The sequence below is a fragment of the Glycine max genome, chromosome 11 (genome assembly GCF_000004515.6).
Source record: "Glycine max cultivar Williams 82 chromosome 11, Glycine_max_v4.0, whole genome shotgun sequence".
NCBI classification, from domain to species: domain Eukaryota; kingdom Viridiplantae; phylum Streptophyta; class Magnoliopsida; order Fabales; family Fabaceae; genus Glycine; species Glycine max.
In genome coordinates, this window is record NC_038247.2 from 9,910,069 (window position 1) to 9,934,285 (window position 24,217).

At 32.4% G+C, this 24,217-nt stretch overlaps 2 protein-coding genes across 4 annotated transcripts; both read left to right on the plus strand.

The window, feature by feature from the left end:
• The first annotated feature begins 9,730 nt into the window (after window positions 1-9,730).
• Window positions 9,731-12,697, plus strand: LOC100788273 (FT-interacting protein 3). Of its 2 annotated transcripts, none has more exons than XM_003537903.4 (2): window positions 9,731-9,873; window positions 10,206-12,697. In XM_003537903.4, exon 2 carries the CDS (start codon window positions 10,235-10,237, stop codon window positions 12,566-12,568), a length of 2,334 nt encoding a protein of 777 aa, XP_003537951.1. In that variant the 5' UTR covers window positions 9,731-9,873; window positions 10,206-10,234; the 3' UTR covers window positions 12,569-12,697. The 2 variants fall into 2 exon arrangements, with proteins under 2 accessions (XP_003537951.1, XP_006590953.1); XM_006590890.4 differs by having other exon boundaries at window positions 9,750-10,012.
• A 3,984-nt stretch (window positions 12,698-16,681) lies between these two features.
• LOC121173027 (long-chain-fatty-acid--AMP ligase FadD28) lies at window positions 16,682-23,485 on the plus strand. 2 transcript variants are annotated; one of them, XM_041006714.1, is made up of 3 exons: window positions 16,682-16,966; window positions 17,585-17,787; window positions 17,899-23,485. In XM_041006714.1, exon 3 carries the CDS (start codon window positions 19,751-19,753, stop codon window positions 20,831-20,833), a length of 1,083 nt encoding a protein of 360 aa, XP_040862648.1. In that variant the 5' UTR covers window positions 16,682-16,966; window positions 17,585-17,787; window positions 17,899-19,750; the 3' UTR covers window positions 20,834-23,485. Both variants share the same exon structure in this region, with proteins under 2 accessions (XP_040862648.1, XP_040862649.1).
• Window positions 23,486-24,217: the final 732 nt, after the last annotated feature.

Consider the following 24,217-nt stretch of genomic DNA (forward strand, 5'->3'; position numbering starts at 1 on the left):
AAATAAGATGACGAGCGAAGACTAGGAATTTACCTACTGGTTATGGTTTCCAACACGTACGGATTAGACGGGTAAACTTGTTTTTTCTTTTTTTCATTTTCTGACAAAAGTTTGTTTCTTAAATCTTAATTAAGTGCATAAAATTATAAAAAAAAATCAAGTTTTTCGTGTCAAGAATGTATAAATGAAACATCTTCATAAATTTATTTTGTAAAATTAATTTAGATTCAATTCATATTCCACATTTTAATACATGAGAGAAATTCATTTCATATTTTATTTTGGAGTAAAACTAACAAGTGTCAATAAGGTGTATAAAAATATAAAATGATTGAGTATTCATGTATAATTACTCATCTAAATTAAAATTCTTTTTCAATTTATTTTTTTATTTGTGGAAATAAAAGATAGTATTAAGGATTTTATAATAGCATATGCAACTTTTATCAATCAATTGAGTTACACTTCATTGACTATTGCACTTTACTTTAAAATTTATATACTTTTTTTACTCTTCAAATATATATAAAATTATATCGGTATAAATTTAACAATTATTATATCATTTTTATATCTTAATATAAAATGTGATTTTTATTGATCCAACCGTTGAATTATATTTTCATATTACTAAGATCATTTATGTCAAATTTTGTCAAAATTGAACAATAAAAAGAATTTAATCAAATAACTTATATTTTTAATATATTTTAAAATATTTATATTATATTGATTTTAATTTATATAAATAAAATAACAAATGATTTTGAATTAATATAAAATTTTATATATGTGAATTATGTGAAATTTTTTTTAATCCAACAATAAATTTAAAAAAAAATATTATTTAATTAAAATTTATAAGATTGTGTAATAATTCTAAAGGTACACTAGTACATTTTTATTCCTCACGAGGAAAATGATCTTAGTTGGCACGATTTTTATCTAGCTTCCATTATTATTGGCTTGTCCATTCACCACAGAAATGCGTGACTCAGCTGGGCTGCCACTCTTTGTTAATTTGCTTGTTTGTCATCCTAACGATAAATTAATATATCTGTCCTTATTCATTCTGGAGTTTCTTGATAATGAAATGAATGAATGGACTTCAGATCTGAAGAAACGTGTCCCGGGATTAAGAAAAATAATTTTTGAGTTGATATATGCTTAAATTTTTTTAGTAGTAGATATATATAATTTTACACGTAAAGTTAATAATAAATATTTTTGTTAAATTTATTATTTATTATAAATTGAATATTTAAATAATTGTATAAAAAGTTATGTTCCTTTAATACACTCCTAGCTAGATTCGTTTTTGTACATATTTTAAGAATAATATATATTTAAAAAATTATTTATTTTTAGTACAAGCATATGTTATAAAATTATTTTTAATGTAAATATGTGTTTAATAAAAATAATTTTTATTTTAAATTTTTTATTTAATGAGTGAATTTTTAGAAATATTTATATCCTCTTATCTATTCTAATTTATCATGTTTATCTTTATTTTTAAATTAAATTTTAATATTTTAAAAAGAAATTATCTGTGGTTACAATTAAATTTGTATGACCAAATAAATTATTTATCATAAATCTAAAATATAATTTATATAATTATATGTATTAAAATATTTATTTATTTAAAATCAGTATAATATAATTTATACATTAAAAAATTATTTATAATAAATTTAGTTATATAAAATAAAAAATTTCCCTTGTGTTGCATAGGAAAAAATTACTAGTAAATATTCTATTTCCTTATGTAAGAATAAGTTAAAGAGATAAAAAAATTAAATTAAATAAGAAGTTATATTAAAAAAACTTATTTGAAAAAATGCAATAGTTATTTATTAATTTAATATGATATTAAAATGTAAAGTTAAATTCAAATTAATATTGTTCGAGAAATTATTGTTCCCAAAAAATATCTTTCAAAAAAAATATTTTTCAATAATTTTTATCCAAATTGAAATGAATTGAATTAATTTAATAATGTTTAATTGAAATTCAAACTATAAATAAAAATAAGACATTTTATCCGTAAGAAAATTTTATATGACTAATTAATTGTTTCAACTTCTAAAGATGAATTCATCCCATATATTCATTCACAAGCTTTTTTTTTTTAGTTCTTTGGTTTTGTAGAAAGTTGAAATTCTACATAAAATTCTTAAAATTTATCTAGTTGTGTTTATAACACACTTTAAAACTACCACCTCATTGTTTATACCTCTTAATTTTTCAAAATGACAATTAGACACTAAGATCCAATTAAGAAAAATGAAGTTCAAGAATTAATTAAAAATTTGGTAAAAATATAACAACTTGCGGATGAATTTAACAAAATAATAATTATATATAAATATTTTATTATATATAACATTTCACTATTAGATGCATTATAAAATATACAATTATACTCAGTATATTATAATTAAATTCTTCAGTAATTTATATAATATATCTCTTTTATCTTTTCATCACATTGATGTGCTACCAAACATTATAGAACAATGTCAAAGAAAAGAAAAATTAATTCTTATATTTCAATATTCCTAAATATCAAACACTACATAAATAATCTTAATTTCTTTTTATCTCTCTTTTCTTATCATACCTCATCATTCATATCTATATCATATTAATATTTTTTTTTTCTCTTTATCTCTCTTGGATATCAATTGATTTTAAATGTTTAAAGATTTTTTTTCATAAAACTTAATTATAGTACTAGTTAAGCACGCGGAATCTGTTGATGTGTACGACCTGTGGGCAACACCCTACACAGTAACAAAATTGCCGACTGAGATGTTTTCAAAGGTGAGAAACAGAAACGTGAAAGACTGAAAGTAGGACGAAAAGTGAATGACCCATAATTATGAACTCGTGTAGGGTTCATGCACGGTCCTTTCCCACATATAAAGAAAAAGCTAGTTATTAATCAATAGTTAACACTTTTTTCTGTTTTAAAATAAGTTTCATATAGATTAAAAAATTAATAAATAAATGAAATTGATTAATAATTTTATATAATTAAATTTAATATTAATATTACATTAAAAAATTAAAATAATACTTATTAGAGAATTAGTAAAAAAAAATTGTTATATTAAAAAGTTAAGATAACATTTATTTTGAGATTTTTTTAAATGTCACATTACTGTGACGGGAGGTGCCGGGGAACGCTATTACTTGTTTTTTGTCGAGGGCATTGTTGGTGATACATTTTCTTTTTTTTCTTTTTTTCTCTTTGGATGATGAGAATGTTGCAGATGGAGGAAGAGCAAAGGCTAACGTGCTGATGGGAGCGTAACACAACCACAATGGATGGGTTAATTGATCCGCAATTTTATCTTACAAGAGATTGATATTTCATTACATAAATCTATAACCTCAATTAGTGACATGGTTAGCAATTCGAAGTTCTAACTGTTGTGCCGTGATTCTACTTTCAATAATAAAATAATATTAAATAAAAAAACATTAAACGCGGAAAATTCATGTGTAGCGTTGTATAAATTGCGATGAATCGTGGGTGGGTGTAATATATGTATTAACATTTTTTTTTGTCATAGCATAACTCTTTTGGATTGGGCACATATACTCACTTGGCCCAAGGTTTGTCATTTCTCTTATCCAATTGAATGGGATAATATAGTAGTTGCTATTAACCCAATCCCATTTGTTATTGGTCCGTATAAATGTAAGAAAAAATATTTTTACTCCTCTTTTTTTTCATCACCTTCTTCTCACCCACCCAACCCATCACCATTGCACCATCGTCACATGCCATCACATTCGTCTAGATCTAAACCCACGCAACTACAAAAAAGTCTTTTAAGGATGGTTATTTTACACTTTTCAAGATAATTTTCAACCGTCTTTAAATTTGTCGTTGTAAAAAGTCAACACTTTTTATGATGATTTATAAATTATCTTAAAATCTTGATTTATGCATTGATTTTTTAGAAACTATCTTAAAATATATTTTTTTGTTTAAAAACATTAAAAAACATGGGGATTTAAAGATAATTTTTCAAAAAATCGTCTTAAAATGTATATTTTCTAAGATAAATTTTTAGAATGTGTTATTTTTTGGTTAAAATATATTTAAAACATGAGGATTTAAAGATGATTTTTCTATAAATTGTCTTAGAATGTATCATTTCTAAGACAGTTTTTTAGAAATCGATGTTGTTTATTTTTTAAAATGTTTATTTTATTTTATAGAAAGGCTTGAAGCCAAATTATACAGAGTTTTAAACTTGCAGAAAACCAATTCAATAGTATATATGCCAAAAAATAAATAAAGCTATGACACTAAAAATCAAACTTTAAAAGTATAGGGACCAAAACCATAATAGAGGAAAATTATAGTGACAAAAAATATATTAGAATCAAATACATATATGACTAAAAGCCTAAGACAATCCCAATACAATATTCCTTCCAATGGTTAAATATCTTCACTGGGAGTGTTAGATGTATCACTTGATAATTTTTCAGAATGCTAAGTCCTCTGACTCAAACAAAATTGTTTCCCCTTAGGGATACCTATTGTCTAGACTAAATGTTAATAATTTAACAACTCTTTCTCTTGGAATGGAGTGACCATTGATAGGCATAAAAGAACTGCACTTGATGTTGAGAATTGTATCTCGCCTAATTGAAAATGGATTTATTCCTACCTTGTGAGATGCAATCACACCTGCCAGATACATGGCATGGCACCACTATGTTAAGGAATTTGTATCTTTTTCTCCCATAAAAAAATAAGTCCCTTGATGCATTTCATAGGTTAATGGAAAATAAAAAGGTGTAGAAGAAATGCATTTAAAGGTGATAAACTATATAACAAGTGTTTGCAATTTAGCGCTTGTACTTAGGTGATTGCCTATATTTGTCTAACTTTTGCAACCATTCTTCATGTGAGAAAGGAGGGAGAGTATCAGTGAATTTCTAATCAGTCGTTGAAAGACCAGATCGACTGAGTCTTGTTAAAACCCTAAGCACCACCATGTTGAACACCTATGTCACTAACCCAACGAGCTATATTTCAACCAATTTCTGAGCATGAGAACCCCACTCACCAATAACTTCAATCATTCCTTTTGTTCAACAAAGACCATCTTAGAAAAGTTCCTCATTAGTGGCACATGAACATGATGACCCTAAATAAAAGCATCATTTCCTTAGAACTAACTAAACATTCACACTCACATAATAACATCATCAAGGACAGGGAGGGATTAAAAAAGAATAAGAGAATGACATAAAGTGATTGTGAATATATAAAAAGATCATGACCTCATAAGATCATACGTTTAAAAGGGATACAAATTGAAAATTGAAGAGTACCTATATCAAAAAGTGAGGTAACCTTGGAGATTAGTTGGGATCAGAAAGCATGAAAGCAATGGGTAGAAACGGGAGGGGTTAAGAACTTGAAAGGTGTTGAAGAAGAAGAAGAAGAGAAAGGTGTTCCTCTCAGCTTGTGAATTCTGCCACATGCTTATTTGTCACACCTTAACACTGACCACATCGTACCCCTCCCGAACATCTCTCTCTCTTTCTCTCCTGCTTCTATAATGCAACTTTGAGTTTAGGGTTTAATTAAGCTAGATGGAGAGACGCTCTAACAAGAAAGATCTGAGACCAAAATCGGTGCCATTAACGACAGTGTTGAAGACGAGGAAGCCCTAGAGACTAGCGCAGTTGTCTGCGAGTTTTCGGACGCAATCCAAGCACAAATCTACGATCTCTTTGCTAACTGAAATTAGCGAAAATCAAAATTAGGTTAGAAATTGAAAAAATAGGCCAAAGAAAATGAAATTGATTGAGAATGTGAGAGGGAGGAACCAGTGCAATGGCCTCTGGTGAAGTTGTTGGCAGCATCTTCCTTGTCGAAGATGAGTTATTCAGGGTGGAAGAGTTGATGGTAGGTGCCGCAATGGACTTCGTCGATGATTGTGGGTTCGAGATCGACGAAGATGGCACAATGGATGATAAGTGTTATGAATATGTAAATAGGGTACTAAAATCGCATAGCAATTATCTATTTTTTCTCTATTTTTACTATGTATTTTGTGTAAAACAATAGGAACTTAGCTTCTTCTGAATTTCATCCAGAAGATGGTAAAATTAAGTAAATAACACTAATTTTGGTTGTATTTTTGTTGTAGAAAGTAACATAGAAATGGAAGAACTTTTAAAGAACTAACAGTCTCGCTCTGTGCGAAAGAAGCTGCTTAGTGCTAGGAAGCTTCATTGGAAGACAGTTGTCATGGGCAAGTGCGCTAAGCACGCAAACTCGCGGCTTAGCATGGATCCACTTGCAATCTAGTTGGAAATGCGCACTTAGCACGAGCATCGCGCTAAGCGCACATACGCGCTATGATTGGCTAGCAAAGAGGAACAACCCATATATATGAAAGAAACTTCAGAAGCAGAGGAGGGCTTAACGATGAAGAAACATAAAGAAAAGCATTCCAGTCCATCACCAGTGCAAGGAAAATCCATTTATGAAGCTCTAGCTAATACATTTCACTCCATTCTTCTTCTATTAACTCCCCTATATTCTTATCCACCTATATGTACGCCCCTCATGAGAATGAGAGGCTAAAACTTCACCGTGTTGGGTGCTTTGTGATAACTGCGAAATTTGAGTTAATTTAATAGTCAATTTTGCCTAAGAATGTTTACAATTTCTTTACTTTATTGTTATTTTAATGAAATAATGTAGAAATTAATATCTTTGCAATTTTTTATCAGCAGAAGTTAAAAGAAGAAGATTTTAAGTGCTTTAGAGGAAAATTAATGCAAAAATTGAAAGAAAAAGCCTTAAAGAAAAGTTGAAGATTGAGACAACTCGCTTAGCTCATAAGACAGGTCCAGCGCGTCTCCTCGCTTAGCGGCCAGCTCACACTTAGCGCGAAAAAGGCCCATGAAGAAGCCCAAAGTCGCGCTTAGCACGAAAATCAACACTAAGTGTGAAATCGCGTGAAAATTAAGCTACCTTAGACCTATAAAAGGAATAGGACAAAGGGGATACACACCAACACCTACACATCGGGACACAGAGACTCAGAGCTCTCTAATGAATACATCCTAAGCCTGAGCATCTCTAATAGGGAAAACTCTTTTTCTATGTCCATTATCCCCTTCTCTTCTTCTATCCACATCAGCCCCTAAAGTGTAAAGCCTCTCATGACAATGAGAGGCTAAACTCCCACTGTTGGGAGTCTCGCAGGCCAACTCTTGTAATGTAACTCTTTCTTATTATTTATTTAATGCAATCTTGTTTGTATTGCTCTTTTCTATGCTTAATTGTTTATTATGGTCTGGCCATCCATATAGTGTTTAAGGAATAATGCATTGAAAAATGGTTATTTTCTAAAGAGCTAGGAAATGATATCTAAAAGAAATCATTGCTAGAAATAGATTGATATTCGTTTAGTCTATTTCATACATCTTTAATCTTAATACGATTTATTATTTTTTTTCTTTGCAAAGAAATTTGGGAGAAAAGATTAGATAAAGTAGGCTCTCCATGCGGGAAACCAAAGATAGAATGTCTTAGTAGATGTGGGTGAAAACAGGGATATGATTAGATAAAGAAAATCATTAACATTGCATTACAAATAATTTTAGCATGCCAGGTCCCAACACATTTGTATTCTGAATTATCTTTTTATCATCACTTTTATCTTTTACTCTTCTTATCTTTACATCTCTTACCTATTTTATCTTCTATCTTTTTTTTCTTTAAATCTCTTATCTTTTTAAATTTTTATCTTATCTCCTAATCTTCTATTTTAAATTTCTTATCCTTCTTTTCTCTTACTTTCTTTAAATTTTAAATTTAAATTCCTTTTCTCTTGTTTGTAAATTGGATTTGCATCAATCTAAGTACAAACAAAGTCCATGTGAATTCGACTCTTGAACTTTCGAGTACTTTATTATTTGAGACAATTTGATGTACTTGCCAATGAGTTAACACTTTGTAATCCAGAACTCTTTAAGTACAAATATAGTGACAATTATGATTATATTTTAAAGGTTTATGAAAAAAATGGAAGGATAATTTAAGAATAAGAAATGTGTATACTAAAAGAGGTAATTATATTTATTAACATTTATAATTGATGATATAAAATTATTTAAAAGTTCTTTAATAATAATAATTAATTAATTAATTAAATACTTATAATTCACGTTAAGTAACATGTTAATGAAAAAACTTGGCATTATTTATTTAGCATTTTGGAAAGTAAAAATGAACTGTGCCTGCATTATATTGTGGTTATTTGATGATAGAACATTTTCCACTCTAGTCCAATTTGACCTGCTCTTAAAAAAAAATTAACTACACCAACCCTCTTGCAAAAAGAAAAACATTCTCCAGAGTGCCACAACCGACCAGAATCTTCGCACATGAGCCCCTCGGTTCATGTTTTAAAGTTGGTTAAACAATTTAGTCTCATAGTGATATTATATTTCATTTTAGTTTTCATTGGAAAATTTATAAATGGGTGATTATTGTTTATTGTTGGGGCTGGAAAATGGAAATCTTACTCTTTGAAGATGATAATAAGGGTGTAGCTGATAAGTTACGAAGTAGAACCCAAGACCACTCTGTGTTAGGATCCTTGTTAGAGGGATGTAGTAGGTTGTTGAACCAAAATCCATCTTATTGTGTTGGTTTTTATTAAGAGATAAATCAATGATATTGCCCATGAGTTTGCTAAGACGGTTCCATCTTTGTCCAGTCTCAGTATTTTGTATCATGTACAGCTTTCTACTGAACATATGATCATGAATGAAATGATATGAGTAACTTCCCATAAAATTTTTAAAAAAAACTATAACTATTAGCGTTACAACAGTTAGTTAAATTTATGGCAACTTTTTTTTTTATTGAATTTCCTATATAAAATTAACTTATAATTCATTTTAGTTTTCATATAAGAAAATTATAAATTTTGGTCCAGTGCCCGACACACCTTTTTTTTATATAAAAAAAGTCTCTATAATGTTATGGGAAGACTAATTTATAAACTTATTTTCAAATAAGAATTAAAACTATAGAATATTTATATAGAGACTAAACAAAAAAAGTGTGAAATATAAAAATAAAATTCTTAATTTAACCCTTACGTGTGTGAGGGAGCATTACATAGAATCAGTTTTTCACAGATCACCTACTCTTTTGTATTTCATGTCAATTCAAAGGTTAGTCATGTCTAATGATTAAAGAATTAAAATAAATAAAAAGATTTATTAATTTTTATTTTTGAATTCTTTAATTAATCATTTTAGAATTATGGTTATATATAAGGAAAACAGTGTCTTATGTGAAAGCTTAAAATCTAAGATAAATCTATCTAAACCTTAAAATTAAAATAAAAAGATGAAACTAAAATTAATTAAAACAACACTCTCATCTTTTGGAGTCTCATAAAATATGGCTGTATATAACACACAAGTATTTTGGATTATTATATGATATTGATAGGAACTATCATTAATTATATTAAAATTTAAAATTGAAATTTTACTTTTATTTATATATATAAAAGAGATTAAATTTTAGAAAGATTAAATCCTTTATCGTACAACTAAAACTAATACATCAAGATTAGATTTAATTAAAATAATTTTAACTATCCACGTGATTATAGTACTGTTCAGATTAACAGTTGTACTCTTGTTAGATATGCTCGATGTGTGTGTGTCTACTTGTCTGAGATACATGTAAGATTTTCGTTTACTTTTCTATGCATAGGTGCACATTTCAATGCTTCTGCTTAGTGCTTTCACCTTGAGGAAGGAAGCCACCCACAACCACAACCAGTGACGCTTGAGGTTAGTGATAAGTCACTGTTGTATGTGCGTGAACTTCAAAGAACACACGCGGCTCTTTCATTTTCATTTTCAAATAGTATTTGGTTTGAGTAGTTGTGCAAACTTTCTCTCTCTTCAGTGATCGTAGTAGTTGAAGCAGGTGAATGACCGTTTCTTAATTTCTTTGACTTTCCTTTACTTGAACTTTTTATATATCTTGCTGTGTTTACTTGTATTAATTTCTATATAGTTTCATATTTAGTGATGATGTTCAGCTTGAGCAAGATCTGATCACTGAATAAAGATTGAACATTTTGTTCATAATTTCTATGTTTTGTTTCAAACTGATGCAGTTAACTGATAACTCTCTTTAGAGAAGAAAATGCAGAAGGCACCACTTGCACATTCCAATGAGTTTGCCTTGAAGGAGACCTCTCCCAAGATTGGTGCAGGGGCAGTAACAAGAGACAAGCTATCATGCACCTATGACCTTGTTGAACAGATGCAGTATCTCTATGTTCGTGTGGTCAAAGCCAAGGATTTACCTTCAAAAGATGTCACTGGAAGTCTCGATCCCTATGTTGAAGTGAAGCTTGGAAACTACAAGGGACTCACCAAGCACTTTGAGAAGAAGTCCAACCCTGAGTGGAATCAGGTCTTTGCATTCTCCAAAGACCGGATTCAAGCCTCGGTGTTGGAGGTTATTGTCAAGGATAAGGATGTTATTTCAGATGATTTTGTAGGGAGGATGTGGTTTGATCTCAATGAGATCCCAAAACGTGTTCCCCCAGATAGTCCATTGGCTCCACAATGGTACAGATTGGAAGATCGAAAGGGCGAAAAGGTGAAAGGAGAGATAATGCTTGCAGTTTGGATGGGGACTCAAGCAGATGAGGCATTTCCTGATTCTTGGCATTCTGATGCAGCAATGGTTGGCTCTGAAGCAGTTTCAAACATAAGGTCAAAAGTTTACCTCTCTCCCAAGCTTTGGTATGTCAGGGTCAATGTGATTGAAGCACAGGACTTGATACCAGGTGATAAAACCCGGTTTCCTGAAGTTTATGTGAAGATTAATCTAGGAAACCAGTTTTTAAGGACTAGAGTGTCTCAAAGTAAGACCATGAATCCCATGTGGAATGAGGACTTGATGTTGGTTGCTGCTGAGCCTTTTGAGGAGCCTTTGATTCTGAGTGTGGAAGACAGGCTTGGACCAAACAAAGATGAAGTATTGGGAAGGTGTGTGATCCCTTTGCAGATTGTGCAACGGAGGCTGGACCATAAGCCTGTGAACACTAGGTGGTTTAATCTTGAGAAGCATGTGGTTGTTGAAGGGGAAAAAAAGGAGATTAAATTTGCAAGCAGGATACATTTGAGGATGTGTTTGGATGGTGGTTTCCATGTGTTGGATGAATCAACTCATTATAGTAGTGATCTTAGGCCAACTGCTAAGCAATTATGGAAGCCTAACATTGGAATTCTAGAAGTGGGGATTATAAGTGCACAAGGGCTTATGCCAATGAAAACAAGAGATGGTAGAGGAACCACAGATGCTTATTGTGTGGCAAAATATGGACAAAAGTGGATCCGCACTAGGACTCTTGTGGATAGCTTTACTCCAAAGTGGAATGAGCAGTACACTTGGGAAGTGTTTGATCCATGTACTGTTATTACCATAGGGGTCTTTGACAACGGTCATATACAAGGAGGAGGAGAGAAAGGTGGTGGTGGATCAAAGGATTCTAGGATAGGGAAAGTGAGAATTAGGCTATCCACACTTGAAGCTGATAGAGTTTACACACACTCATATCCTCTTTTAGCACTTCACACTTCAGGTGTGAAGAAAACAGGAGAACTGCAATTGGCTGTGAGGTTCACTAACTCATCTTTCATCAACATGTTGTATTTGTATTCCCAGCCTTTGTTGCCAAAGATGCACTACATCCATCCTCTATCTGTGATTCAGCTAGACAGTCTGAGGCATCAGGCGATGCAGATTGTATCAATGAGGTTGAGTAGAGCTGAGCCACCCCTAAGCAAAGAGGTTGTAGAATACATGCTTGATGTGGATTCACACATGTGGAGTATGAGAAGGAGCAAGGCTAATTTCTTCAGGATAATGAAAGTTCTAAGTGGTTTGGTAGCATTTGGAAGGTGGTTTGATCAGATATGCAATTGGAAAAACCCCATCACCACCATACTAATTCATGTCCTTTTCATAATATTGGTTCTCTACCCTGAGCTAATACTCCCCACAATCTTCTTGTACCTGTTCTTGATTGGAATTTGGAACTTCAGATGGAGGCCTAGACACCCTCCACACATGGACACTAGACTGTCTCATGCTGATGCTGCTCATCCTGATGAACTGGATGAAGAGTTCGACACATTCCCAACTTCGCGGTCATCGGATATCGTTAGGATGAGATACGATCGTTTGAGAAGCATTGCAGGGAGAGTCCAAAGTGTTGTAGGTGACTTAGGTACACAAGGAGAAAGGTTCCAAAGTCTGCTAAGTTGGAGAGATCCAAGGGCTACCACACTCTTCGTCACATTCTGTTTCGTTGCTGCTATAGTTCTCTATGTTACTCCTTTTCAGGTTGTGTCACTTCTCATTGGCTTCTTTATGCTAAGGCACCCCAGATTCCGCCACAAACTTCCATCAGTTCCTCTCAATTTCTTTAGGAGGTTGCCTGCTAGATCAGACAGCATGTTGTAAGCTAAACTTAATTGCTCCTTTTGTCATGAACTTGGTTTAGATAAATCTTCATAAAGTGGGAATATTCATGATGTTGCCGTTATGTTCATTTGTATTCAGTTATTAACAATGAATCTTCATTAGTACCAACTTTCATTTTTTGTATCACTATATAACTGTCACTAGTGTAAGATTAAAATAGCGCTGGTGGCTATATTGCAAACCAAAAGGAACGTTTTTCAGGATTAGCTTTGTCTTTTTTTTTTTTACTTTTAACGGTTGTTGTTGCAAAACCATAGACAAATTGAATTTGTGATGATCACTATCTAAATCTTTTTCCATCTCAAACACTTGGCAAATATAAGTATACTTTTTTTCTTCTTCTTTTCATACAATTTTTGTTGGCTATACATTCAATACTGGAACATGTGTTGTTTGATGACAATTGAGAAACATAATGTAATGAGAGTCATGGACATGGCCATATATGCATGCTCCTTTTACTTCATGAAAATATAAAGCATGAGAAACCATGGTGTGAATGCAATGAATATAGCGGGCCTACTTGTGTCAAGTGCCGACACTGAATCTATGCAAAATGGCATGACATCCATTGTATTGTTGTGAGTAAACTAATGTGAAATTGTTCGTTTATTGTAGAAATGTCATTTTCATGAAAAGGTAATAATGATGTGGATCTATTTTATTACACGCGCGATATTTAAATTGAGTCACCGAAAAGGAAGCCACAAGTTCACCCTGACTGCTCAAAATTTTGGGACCCTAGTATTTGATTAGCTTAAGTTAGTTTGATCAAATAATTTTATTTGGCACGCAAGTTTATTCTAGTACTTTTTAACGTATTTTTATAAATTACTTCAAATAGTTTGTAAAAATAAGTTAGCTTTTTTCATTTTTATCTTCATTAATTTACTTGAATTTTTTTTAAAATTTTTTTAATTAAATAACTAATTATATCCTTTTCTGTCATTTTAAATTTATAAGTTAATTTTATCAAATACTTTCAATTTAGTGGGCTAGCTTATAAGTTTTTAGTTTTTTTAAACTAACTTGTAAGTTAGTTTTACTAAACGCACATGATCATATATTTCATTTTAAAAACCCACAACAAATGGTTAACCAAATAATGGATCAAAATTGATCAATTTTAAAAATTGGGAGATTAAATTCTCACAATTAAAAAGATCAAAATTGTTATTAAACTTTTTTTTTACCATTCATTTTATTTCTCTTTTTATTTATTCCACATTTTTCTCTTTTCATTCTCTCTTCTAAAAAAAAATGTAAGAAACATGCCTGGGTGTAGAATTTCTCCCTTTGGTGTTAATCATATGACTAAATGAAAAATGTTATTATTTACATTTTTACAATAATCTTCACAATAAGGAAGTAGATATGAAAATGAGAGAGAGAGAGAGAGAGAGAGAAATATGGGATAAAATAAATAATATGATTGAGAAAAAAGTATTAAAAAATAAATTAGAAATAAGAATGTTCTAAATAAATATCATTTTGTTGTGAAAAAGAAAATCAATATTCATGTGCCCACATCTGTTTTCGTGTCTCAAACAAAATTATGAAGAAGACATGTTAGAAGAAAAAAAATCATCACGCTGACCTAAAAAAACATATCATTAAGCTTAACTACAACATTGATAACGATTTTTTACTACAACATTGACCTAAAAGAAGGAAATGAAAATTAATAAAAGAAAGGGTCCAACAAAAATAATCGGAACAATGAATATGATTGAGAAAAATAATAATAAGAAAATGTAAATTAGAAATAACGTTATTGCAAATAAATATTCATCTTGATGGCTAACCTGAAAAAAAAGTATCATCAAGTGATAACTATCCATTTTTTAACTACACCGTGGTATAAAAGGAGGAAATAAAAATTAAAAAAGAATTGGTCCAACGACAATCATTAAACAATAAATAATATGATTGAGAAAAAAAAAGTATTAAGAAAATGTAAGCTAGAAATGCGAAAATAGCCACCCACTTGTAGTGACATATTTTGTTTTTGAATTGCATAAACTCGAGGTCTAAAAACCTTTTGGGAAACATAAAAGAGCTACATCAGCTAGAATAGCAAACATAATATATTGAGGAGGAACCTCAAAAATCTGAAATGGAATGAAAGTCACAATAACTTGCTTAGCCAAAGCTTTGGCGATTTGATTAGCTTCACGAAATATGTGAGTTCATGAGATATGTATTATAGGATTGTTATAACTTTATACTAATATGGAGTAATAATTTTTTATTAGTCGATAGTGTAAGATTTTATGGGAAAGAACATAATCATTAAACTCATCATAAATAACACTATTCTAGAAAAAATATATTCATTTTGATGCCGTGTGAATACCATTACGTTGACAAAGAAAACATATCGTTAAGCTTACTCACAACATTTATAAAGACCGACCATAAAAAAAAAAAAAACATTGATAACGACCGTAAAAAAAAAATACAACATTGATAACGAATTGATTCATTTTTTAACTATACCGTGTGGATCGGAGGGGAAAAAAAATTAAAAATAGAAACGCTCCAACGACAACAATCATCGGAATTTCCGCTGTTAATCTATCGTACTCCCCAGTCAAGAAGCAATTTGCGGAGATTCGTATCTTTTAAATTAGCATAATCCCTGTTCAACACTATTCCGCTTCCGCATATGAACACTAGTTAATGTCATTTTTTGTGTGTTTTGTGAACCCGGCCGTCGTGTTTGATTATGTTGGTGAAAATATTTCAGTTAATTTTTTTTATTAATTGAAAATTTTGTTCGACAGTTTGATATATATATGAATTTTTTTTAGTAATTTTTGTTATTTTTAATTAATAATATAAAATATGTTTCAAAGAATGTGTAAAAAAAAAATCAAAGGGTGCAAGGTTCCACTGTTTATATGTGATGAGAATCATTTATTTAAAAATTTATGTTCAATTTTTTTCATGTGTAAAATTCTCTTGAAGATTAGTGAGAATCACATACTGTAGATGATATTAGTGTCTCACTCAGTGTGTTGGGAACATTCCTGACTTCTGAACCCAAGAAAAAAAAGTGTTAGTAGGTAGAGTTGAGCTAGAAATGTTATTACATGGATGAGTAAGCTCAAATTCAAATTGTTAGCATGCAGATGGATTCTTTAAAAGTGTTACTGTTATTAGCATGACGCTGAAGAATCAAAATGAGAATATCTCCTGATTCTATGTTGAATTTATCCTTGACAGAAAGTGATGGTATTCTGGGACTCATCGAAACTGGATGAACAATATCATCATCATCATCATCAGAAAGTGAAACACTTGGTTTGAAAAAGAGCTTTTTTTCATTTTTTGGTGTGTAATATTTCTTAACTTCCTTTTGGAAACTTGTCTTGTCATTTTGGTGGAATTTCTCAGTCATTACCAGACTATTCTAAATGCTGAAAGTCTATTCTAAATTCTACCAGACAAGTATATATGCTCAGACTGGTCTGGAACTTTTTTGTTTTTTGGTGTGTAATATTTCATACTTTCCTTGTGGAAACTGCTCTTGTCATTTGTTGGTGTTTCTTAGCCATTCAGTTTAATTTTCTATATGATTATTCTAAATGCTGAAAGACTATGTTGGGAGAACAATTCAAATTTCCAATTTTAAAACTTTAGGATATTTTAGATTTAAAGATATTTTCTAAAACATCCTAAAGATTTGAAATTAGAAATTTGAATTGTTCTTGTATAGATTATTTTAAATTCTAGCGGACTGTTCTACCAGACTATTCTACTGCACAAGTATGCTCAAACGTCTCAATGCTGAAAGGCTAGCTATTCTAAATTCTATATATTTAGCTGGCATGTATTGCGGAGATGATAAACCTGGACAACATTTTTATGTTACTTATGACATATCTCGACAACACACTTCATGTTAAATTGGTATAACTATCTGTGTGCTAAGAAGACTCATAACTACTCTTTTTTTTTTTGTTTCTAGCGAGAAGGCCTTAAAGCATTGAGTGATTGAGGTATGAAATTTATCTTTCTGTAATCGTTGGGTTGGACTTTGCTCCAAAAGGTTGAAAGTTGGATGATGTATGTATATAAGTACTAGTGAGTTGATAGTAGTTTGATTGTGTTTGTCACTTGATTTCAACAGGTTTCACAGATTTCTGATTTCAAATTTCAAATTCATACAAGATGGATCTAGAAAGATAAATAGAGGACCAGTTCTCCAAGTTACACCCTTCCTTACCAGAAAACACCAGAATTGGAATAGTTGGTGCTGGTCCACATGGCTTATCAGCAGCTTATGCACTGCCAGGCTTGGTTATAAGAATATCACAGTTTTGGAGAAACATCACACGGTTAGTGGCATGTGTGAATCAGTAGAAATTGAAGGTATATCTTGATTGTACTCTCTTAACCATAGTTATTTACAATTCACGATTCAAATCTTATGATTCCATATAATTTGGTTACCTATAGATGAATCTTAAATGACTTTATATCTTTTGAGCAATTTCGTACTATCAATATGAATCACATGATTCAACGATTATTTTTACTTTTCTATCACTAATTCTCATGAAAAAATTGAAAGTCATAAAAGCTTAAATTGTTAAATGCAAAAGAATTGAAGGAACACTTCTGTACTTATCCTATTTGAGTATCCCACTAATTTATTTGTCATTCACTCATTCAATGCATGTACTCTATTTAGCTAATTAATTGCTTTGCTTCCATTTTTCTAAATAAAGGCTTCGTAAATCCCAATATAACTAATAATTTTGTTTTTTAAGACTTCTAGTAAGTTGTTATATCTATTTCTAATTTAATTTTCTTACAATGAACACTACATACATAATATATATGATAGATTTGAAGTAATTTTTCATTGTCTTTGAATCTTAGAATTCAATAAAATTAGAATTCATGATTCAAATCTCGATTTGATAACTTAGCTCTTAACTAATTCAAGTGACAATAGGTTTTGACTACATGTAAATGTCTATGCAGGAAAAGTTTATGATCTAGATGGGCAAGTTCTTGCAGCAACCAGTACACCAATCATTTTTCGCTTGGCAAGAGAGACAGGCTCTGCACTAGAAGAATTGGACTCCCACAAGCTTGCTGTTATTGACCCTTCCTCTGGAGAATATCAAGATACTAAAGTTGCTGATGATTATGTATCTATTGTGTCACTTACATTGGAAATCCAAGTTAGTTTTTGCTCTCTACTTTCAGTCTTTTATAGGCACCTAAAGGATGTTTTTACATTGTTCTCTGACTTGAAATTTGTATGCGGTTAATTCTCCTTGTGCTATTGACAGGAAAAGGTGAAGAATTGCGATCGGATTGGGGTCCATGCTGTTAGTGACATTGCTTCAGACTTAACTCCAGAATATCTTGAGCATCATGGACTCAAATCTGTTCCTAAATCTGTAGCTTACGGTTACACTACTTCAGGATATGGATTTATTCAAGACATGCCTTATGCCTACCTTCATGAATTTACTAGAACATCCATAGCTGGAAAAATTTGACGATTTATAGATGGATATACTAGTCTTTGGCAGAAGATTGCTGAATTGCTTCCTTTAAAACTTCACTGCAGCACTGAAGTATTGGCAAACAGGCGGAACTCTGATGGTGTCACCGTTAATATCAAGAGCTTAAATCAATTTGAAACTTTGGAATTTGATAAGATCATAATCTCTGGTTCATTTCCATTAAAATATGAAAGAACTTACAGATAATTGACTTCAATTTGTATAGGCATGTAGAATTCTTACTGCTTCATATTTATGCAAGGTATTTCTTTTATCCAGCTTGAAACCTGATTAAACAAGTCTTGTGGCAGAGTGTGAAACAGAAGTAATGGATGCAAGTGACCTTGAAAAGGATTTGTTCAGCAAAGTAGAGACAAATGACTACTACACCACTGTTTTAAAGATTAAAGGGCTAGAACATTTGCCTGTTGGATTTTATTATTTTAGTGAATATATGAAAGATCCTAGCACAATTGGACATCCAGTTGCAATGCAGAGATTTTATGCTGACACTAATATATTCTTATTATGGTCCTATGGAAACTCTGTTGATATTAAGGGACCAACAGTCATGGAGCTAGCAATCAAGACAATAGAAGCCATTGGAGGAGAGGTTCAACATGTCATTCTTCAGCACCGTTTTATGTATTTTCCTCATGTTGGCAGCCAAGTTATTTCGTATTTAAAAAAAATCCATTACTCTTTGCCAAGTAATGACTCCACATTTGAAGTTTTAATGCAGATATGAAAGATGATTTTTATGAAAAGTTGGAATTAGAGCTTCAAGGTTCAAGGAATACTTATTATGTAGGTGGACTTATAGCGTTTGAGCTCACAGAGAGAAATTCATCTTATGCCATGGCTTTGATCTGCAAGAACTTAGCAAATAGGAATGATTTTCCAATGTTTCCTTACACCAAGCTAATTTGCCATCTGTGTATATTTTGACATCTCATTGATTTGAAAAGCCAAGATTTTATCGATTTTAGATAGTCGAGTCTTCCAAATAGACCTACACCGAATAGAAGCATGTTTTATGCAGAATTTGTTTCCCTTGCAAGCTGAGTGCCAGAAAAAGAATCCTAGAGAATTAGGTGAATTGCCAGAAGTGCAATTTCCTGATTTGCCTACTTTGAATAGCTACTTTAAGCACTGGGGAACTCATCTAATCACTCAAAACAGGAATCTTTATACTTGGATTAATGAAGAAGGGACTCCAGTATGCCAAAGGACCTATGGAGAACTATATTTTAACTCTTCTTGCATTGCTCATAATCTCCTAACAAGCCAAAAGCCAGTTATCAAGCCAGCTGACAAGGTTCTCATGGTCTATGCCCCTGGTTTGGATTTTATTGATGCGTTCATTGGATGCCTAAGAGCTAAAGTCATACCAGTCCCCATTCTTCCTCCAGATCCCATGCAAAGAAATGGACAGGCTCTAATTCAAATTGAAAATATTGCCAAGTCATGTAACATTGTGGCAATTTTATCAACTGTAGCTTATCACTCAGCAGTCCGTGCAGGTTTGTAGAAAAATTTAATCTCATTAACTGGAAAAAATGGGAAATCCTCAGCTCGGTGGCCGAATCTTCCATGGTTGCACACTGGTACATGGGTCAAGAACTCCAAAAGTATGATTGTGGAACATCTTGAAAAACAATGTGAACCTCAGCCAGGTGATATATGTTTCTTGCAATTTACCTCAGGTTCAACTAGTGATGCTAAAGGAGTGATGATCGCTCATGGTGGGCTAATTCACAATGTAAAGTTCATGCGAACAAGATACAAGAGCACCTCAAGGACAATCCTAGTAAGCTGGCTCCCTCAGTATCATGACATGGGGCTTATTGGGGGACTTTTTACATCTCTTGTTAGTGGTGGATCTGCAGTTTTATTTTCACCAATGACATTTATCAAGAAACCACTCTTATGGCTTGAAACTATTAGCAAATATCAAGCAACTCATAGCGCTAGACCCAACTTTGCCTTTGAGTTACTGATTCGAAGATTGGAGTCTGACAAGGATAAGCTTCGGAATTTAGACCTTTCATCCTTGACTTTTCTTATGGTTGCTGCTGAACCAGTGAGACAAAAGACCCTGAAAAGATTTATTGAGCTAACAAGTCCTTTTGGCTTATCTGAAAAAGTGATGGCTCCTGGATATGGCTTAGCAGAAGATTGTGTGTTTGTCAGCTGTGCATTTGGAGAACGCAAGCCAATCATTGTTGATTGGCAGAGAAGAATTTGTTGTGGATATGTTAATCACGAGGATGCGGATGTTGAAATTAGAATAGTTGATCCAGAGACTTGTGAAGAGCTTCAGGAAGATGGAAAGGAGGGAGAAATATGGATTAGTAATCCAAGTGCAGGCATAGGATACTGGGGAAGGGAAGAATTGAGTCAAAAAACTTTCAGGAATGAACTTCATAATCATCCTAGACGTAGCTACGCGAGAACTAGAGACTTGGGGCGAATAATAGATCAGAAGCTATTCATCACTGGAAAGATCAAGGATCTAATCATCGTTGCTGGAAGAAATATTTACTCAGCAGATGTTGAAAAGATAGTTGAGACTTCATCTGAATTTCTTCGTCCTGGTTGCTGTGCTATCATTGGAGTCCCTGAGGAAATTTTATCAGCAAAGGGAATTTCCATTCCAGATGGCTCTGATCAGGTTAGCTTAGTTGTGATTGCAGAAGGGATGGAAAGACAGTGAGCAATGATTTGATTGAGAAAATTAAGACTCTGTGTGGTAGAAGAACATGGAATCAATATTGCTTCTGTCAAGTTGGTCAAGCCTAGAACCATCAGCAAAACAACATCAGGAAAAATCAAGGGATTTGAATGTGTCAAACAGTTCACAGATGAAACACTGAACTTGGTACCACAAGGTTCAAAAACTATTTTGACAAAGAAGTCTTTGTTAAGGTCATTCACTACAAGAACATGGGGAGAAGAAAAAACACCAGGGCCACAGCAAGTAAGAGGTAGTATACTTGCTCCTAGAAAAAGGATCAATAAGAATGAAATTGTAGAGCTCTTGAAAGGGCTTATTTCTGAGCAGACTGGAATCCCAGTCAACGACATCTCAATCACAGACAACCTGACATCCTATGGAATTGACTCAATTGGTGTGGTTAAAGCAACTCAAAAACTCTCAGATTTCTTAGGCACTCCAGTTGCAGCTATAGATGTTTTCACTGCATCCTGTATTCTAGAATTGGCTAACTTCTCTAAGGATCTTCTATCAAAGTCTCAGCCTTCTCTTTCAAGCAATCCATCCAATGTTCCAGAAGCTTAGACTGATTCTACTGAATTGATTGTGGAGGTATCCAAGTCTCGCCAATTTGGTATCTGTGTACTTCAACTCCTAGCACTCATTTATGTTTCTATCATGCTGGTACCTCCTGCATATCTATCCATTACTACTTATTTAAATTTCATCCTAAGTGCCAGTAAATGGATAGATGGATTTCCCTGGTTAAATTACTTAATTTTCATGACTTTTGTACCTCTTGTTGGATTCTTTGCATTGCTCCTACTTGCATTTGCATTTCATTATTTGGAAGCTCTTTCTAGGGGCCAAACTATGCCCTTACCTCTGAAATCTCCATCTACTCGATGGATTTTTGTCAAGTGGTTGGCACTATATAAGGCCCAAGGAATTTCTTCTACGGTTCTGGCCGTACACCTCAGGGGAACAGTTTTTCTGAATTACTGGTTTGAGATTCTGGGTGCAAGGATTGGATCCTCAGTTTTACTCGATACTGTTGACATCACTGACCCATCTTTGGTGTCAATTGGAGATGAAGTTGTCATTGCTGAAGGTGTTTTGGTTCAAATCCACGAGGTAAAGAATGGAATTTTAAGTTTCCATCCTATTAGGATTGGGAAATGTTCTTCCATTGGACCTTATGTTGTTATCCAAAAAGGAAGTGTTATTGAAGAAGGTGCTGAGGTACAGGCCCTGCAAAAGGTTGGACAAGACCAACATGTGTTCAAACCTGCAATGCTTACAAAAGTACTTTATATATTCTGAACATATATTTTTAGGTTATTTTTTTATATCTAACATTCTCACTCTCTCTCTATTGGAAAAAAACTCAACTCTCACATCAACTAAAAAAAAAGTCAAGTAATAGTATATAAGTGAGAAACAACCCTCATTCCTTGAGCTAGCTTTTGGGTTTGAGTTAGGCCTAAACTCACATTCTAAGACTCTCTTCAAACCCACACGTGCACGCACCATGTAGCTTTATCTTTCTGCCCAAGTATTGTCTCAGCATTTGATTTTGAAGTTTAGGAATTTATAGTATATTTCTCTAATTTTTGGAAGAACCAAAGTCATGGCTATGCATGTCTATATCTACAATATAAATATAAATTAAATACATACAACAATTGAAGCTAGAACTATTAACTAATACCTTTCCATTTTTATTTCAGAATGAAAACTACCTATTATCAGCAAAACTCAATGTGATATCATCCACCACTTTATGGGAATCTATCTTGTTGGCTTTCTCAGCTCCCTTGCTGCAGTCATTGCCTACTTATTATATATTTGGTTCTCCAAGCAACCTCCATCACCCCAGCACTTCACCTTTGTTTGCATATATGGTGCCTTCCATTGGATACCGTTTACAATCATTGCATATGCTACCCTGTTTTCTGAAGTCTCGTCAAATCCCATCACCTTTGCCATTTCATTTACCAGCGCCTACTTGCTTCATGGTTTCATACTCATCATTCTCACCACTGCTTTTACTCGTCTCCTCAAAACTAGTCAAAACCAAAGCCAATTTAAACCCGGCTTTGATGCCAAATGACAACTTCCTGCCACCTTAGATGTGCAAAGCTTCTCTCAGGAACAGAAGCCTTCTGCATATATCTATGCCTTTTAGGTGCGAAAATTGGTGAACATTGTTCCATTAGAGCCATCAACCCAGTTTCAAATCCAGAGTTAATGTCAATTGGTGCTGGTGTCCATCTTGGAGATTTTAGCCGTGTAATTACAGGTTTTCATTCTTCAAGTGGATATGTTGGAGGAAAAATTGAGGTTCAGGACAATTTGGTTAGCGGGAGTCAAAGTCTAATCCTCCCTGGTTCTCTAGTCCAAAAGAATGTCATTCTTGGTGCACTTTCTGTTGCTCCAATGAATTCTACATTCCGAGAGGGTGGTGTCTACATTGGCTCACAGTCCCAAGTTGTCATAAGGAACTCCGTGAAGAATTCTTATGATGAAGGGAAAGAAGAGACAGACATGGTAAGCAAGATAAGAGTTGGTAATTTGGCTGCAGCATTGCACAAAAATGAGTCACACAAAGTGACCTTGACCAGAACATGGTATCAGACATTCTTCACTCAGCCACTGCTACAAACAGTTCAAGATTTTTAAAGAATTCAATAAAACTCATTGATATTTAATCAAGATTTTTTATGTAACTTATAAAAAAAAACTCATAATATTTAAAAGTTCACATATTTTGATGAATTTTTTTCTAAAATAAATTTTGATGGATAAATCGTGACTTAATAGGACATTCTTACAAAGCCAATCAACTAAAGTCTTCTTATCATGTTTGGGTCTTGTTTATGTATTGTTGCGGGAAGTTGTTATATCCACTCCCATTTTTGTATATACACTCCTCTTTTTAATTTGTTTTTTTAAAATTTCCTTTTTCAAAATTAATACACTCCCCTGTCAACAGTTCCAGAAAAAGCTACAGATTTTCCAATTCTCTTCTTTATGTCCTTATTGCTTCAAATCCTCATAACACTCTGGAGTATACACACACTAACCCAAAAGGCAACCAACAGGGTCTTGCCTATGTATTTGAGGGCCTAAGGTAAATTCTTTTTTAAAAAAAATTAAAATAATATTAATTATATATTATATATTATTTTTATATTTCTAAGTTAAAAAAATTTGTATATTAATATTTTATAATAAGTTGTTCTAATATGTTACATGTTTTCTTTATTGGATGTATGTTATTGTTGTTCTTAAAAAAAATCTCAATTGGTCATGTATGACTTTCCATCAATTAATTTAAAGAAAATGACTCAATTGGATAAAGTTAAAAAAAATAAAGAATCC

Coding starts and splice junctions, on each gene's coding strand:
- LOC100788273 (XM_003537903.4), top strand. CDS start 10,235: ATGCAGAAGGCACCACTTGCACATTCCAATGAGTTTGCCTTGAAGGAG.
- LOC121173027 (XM_041006714.1), top strand. CDS start 19,751: ATGATTGTGGAACATCTTGAAAAACAATGTGAACCTCAGCCAGGTGAT.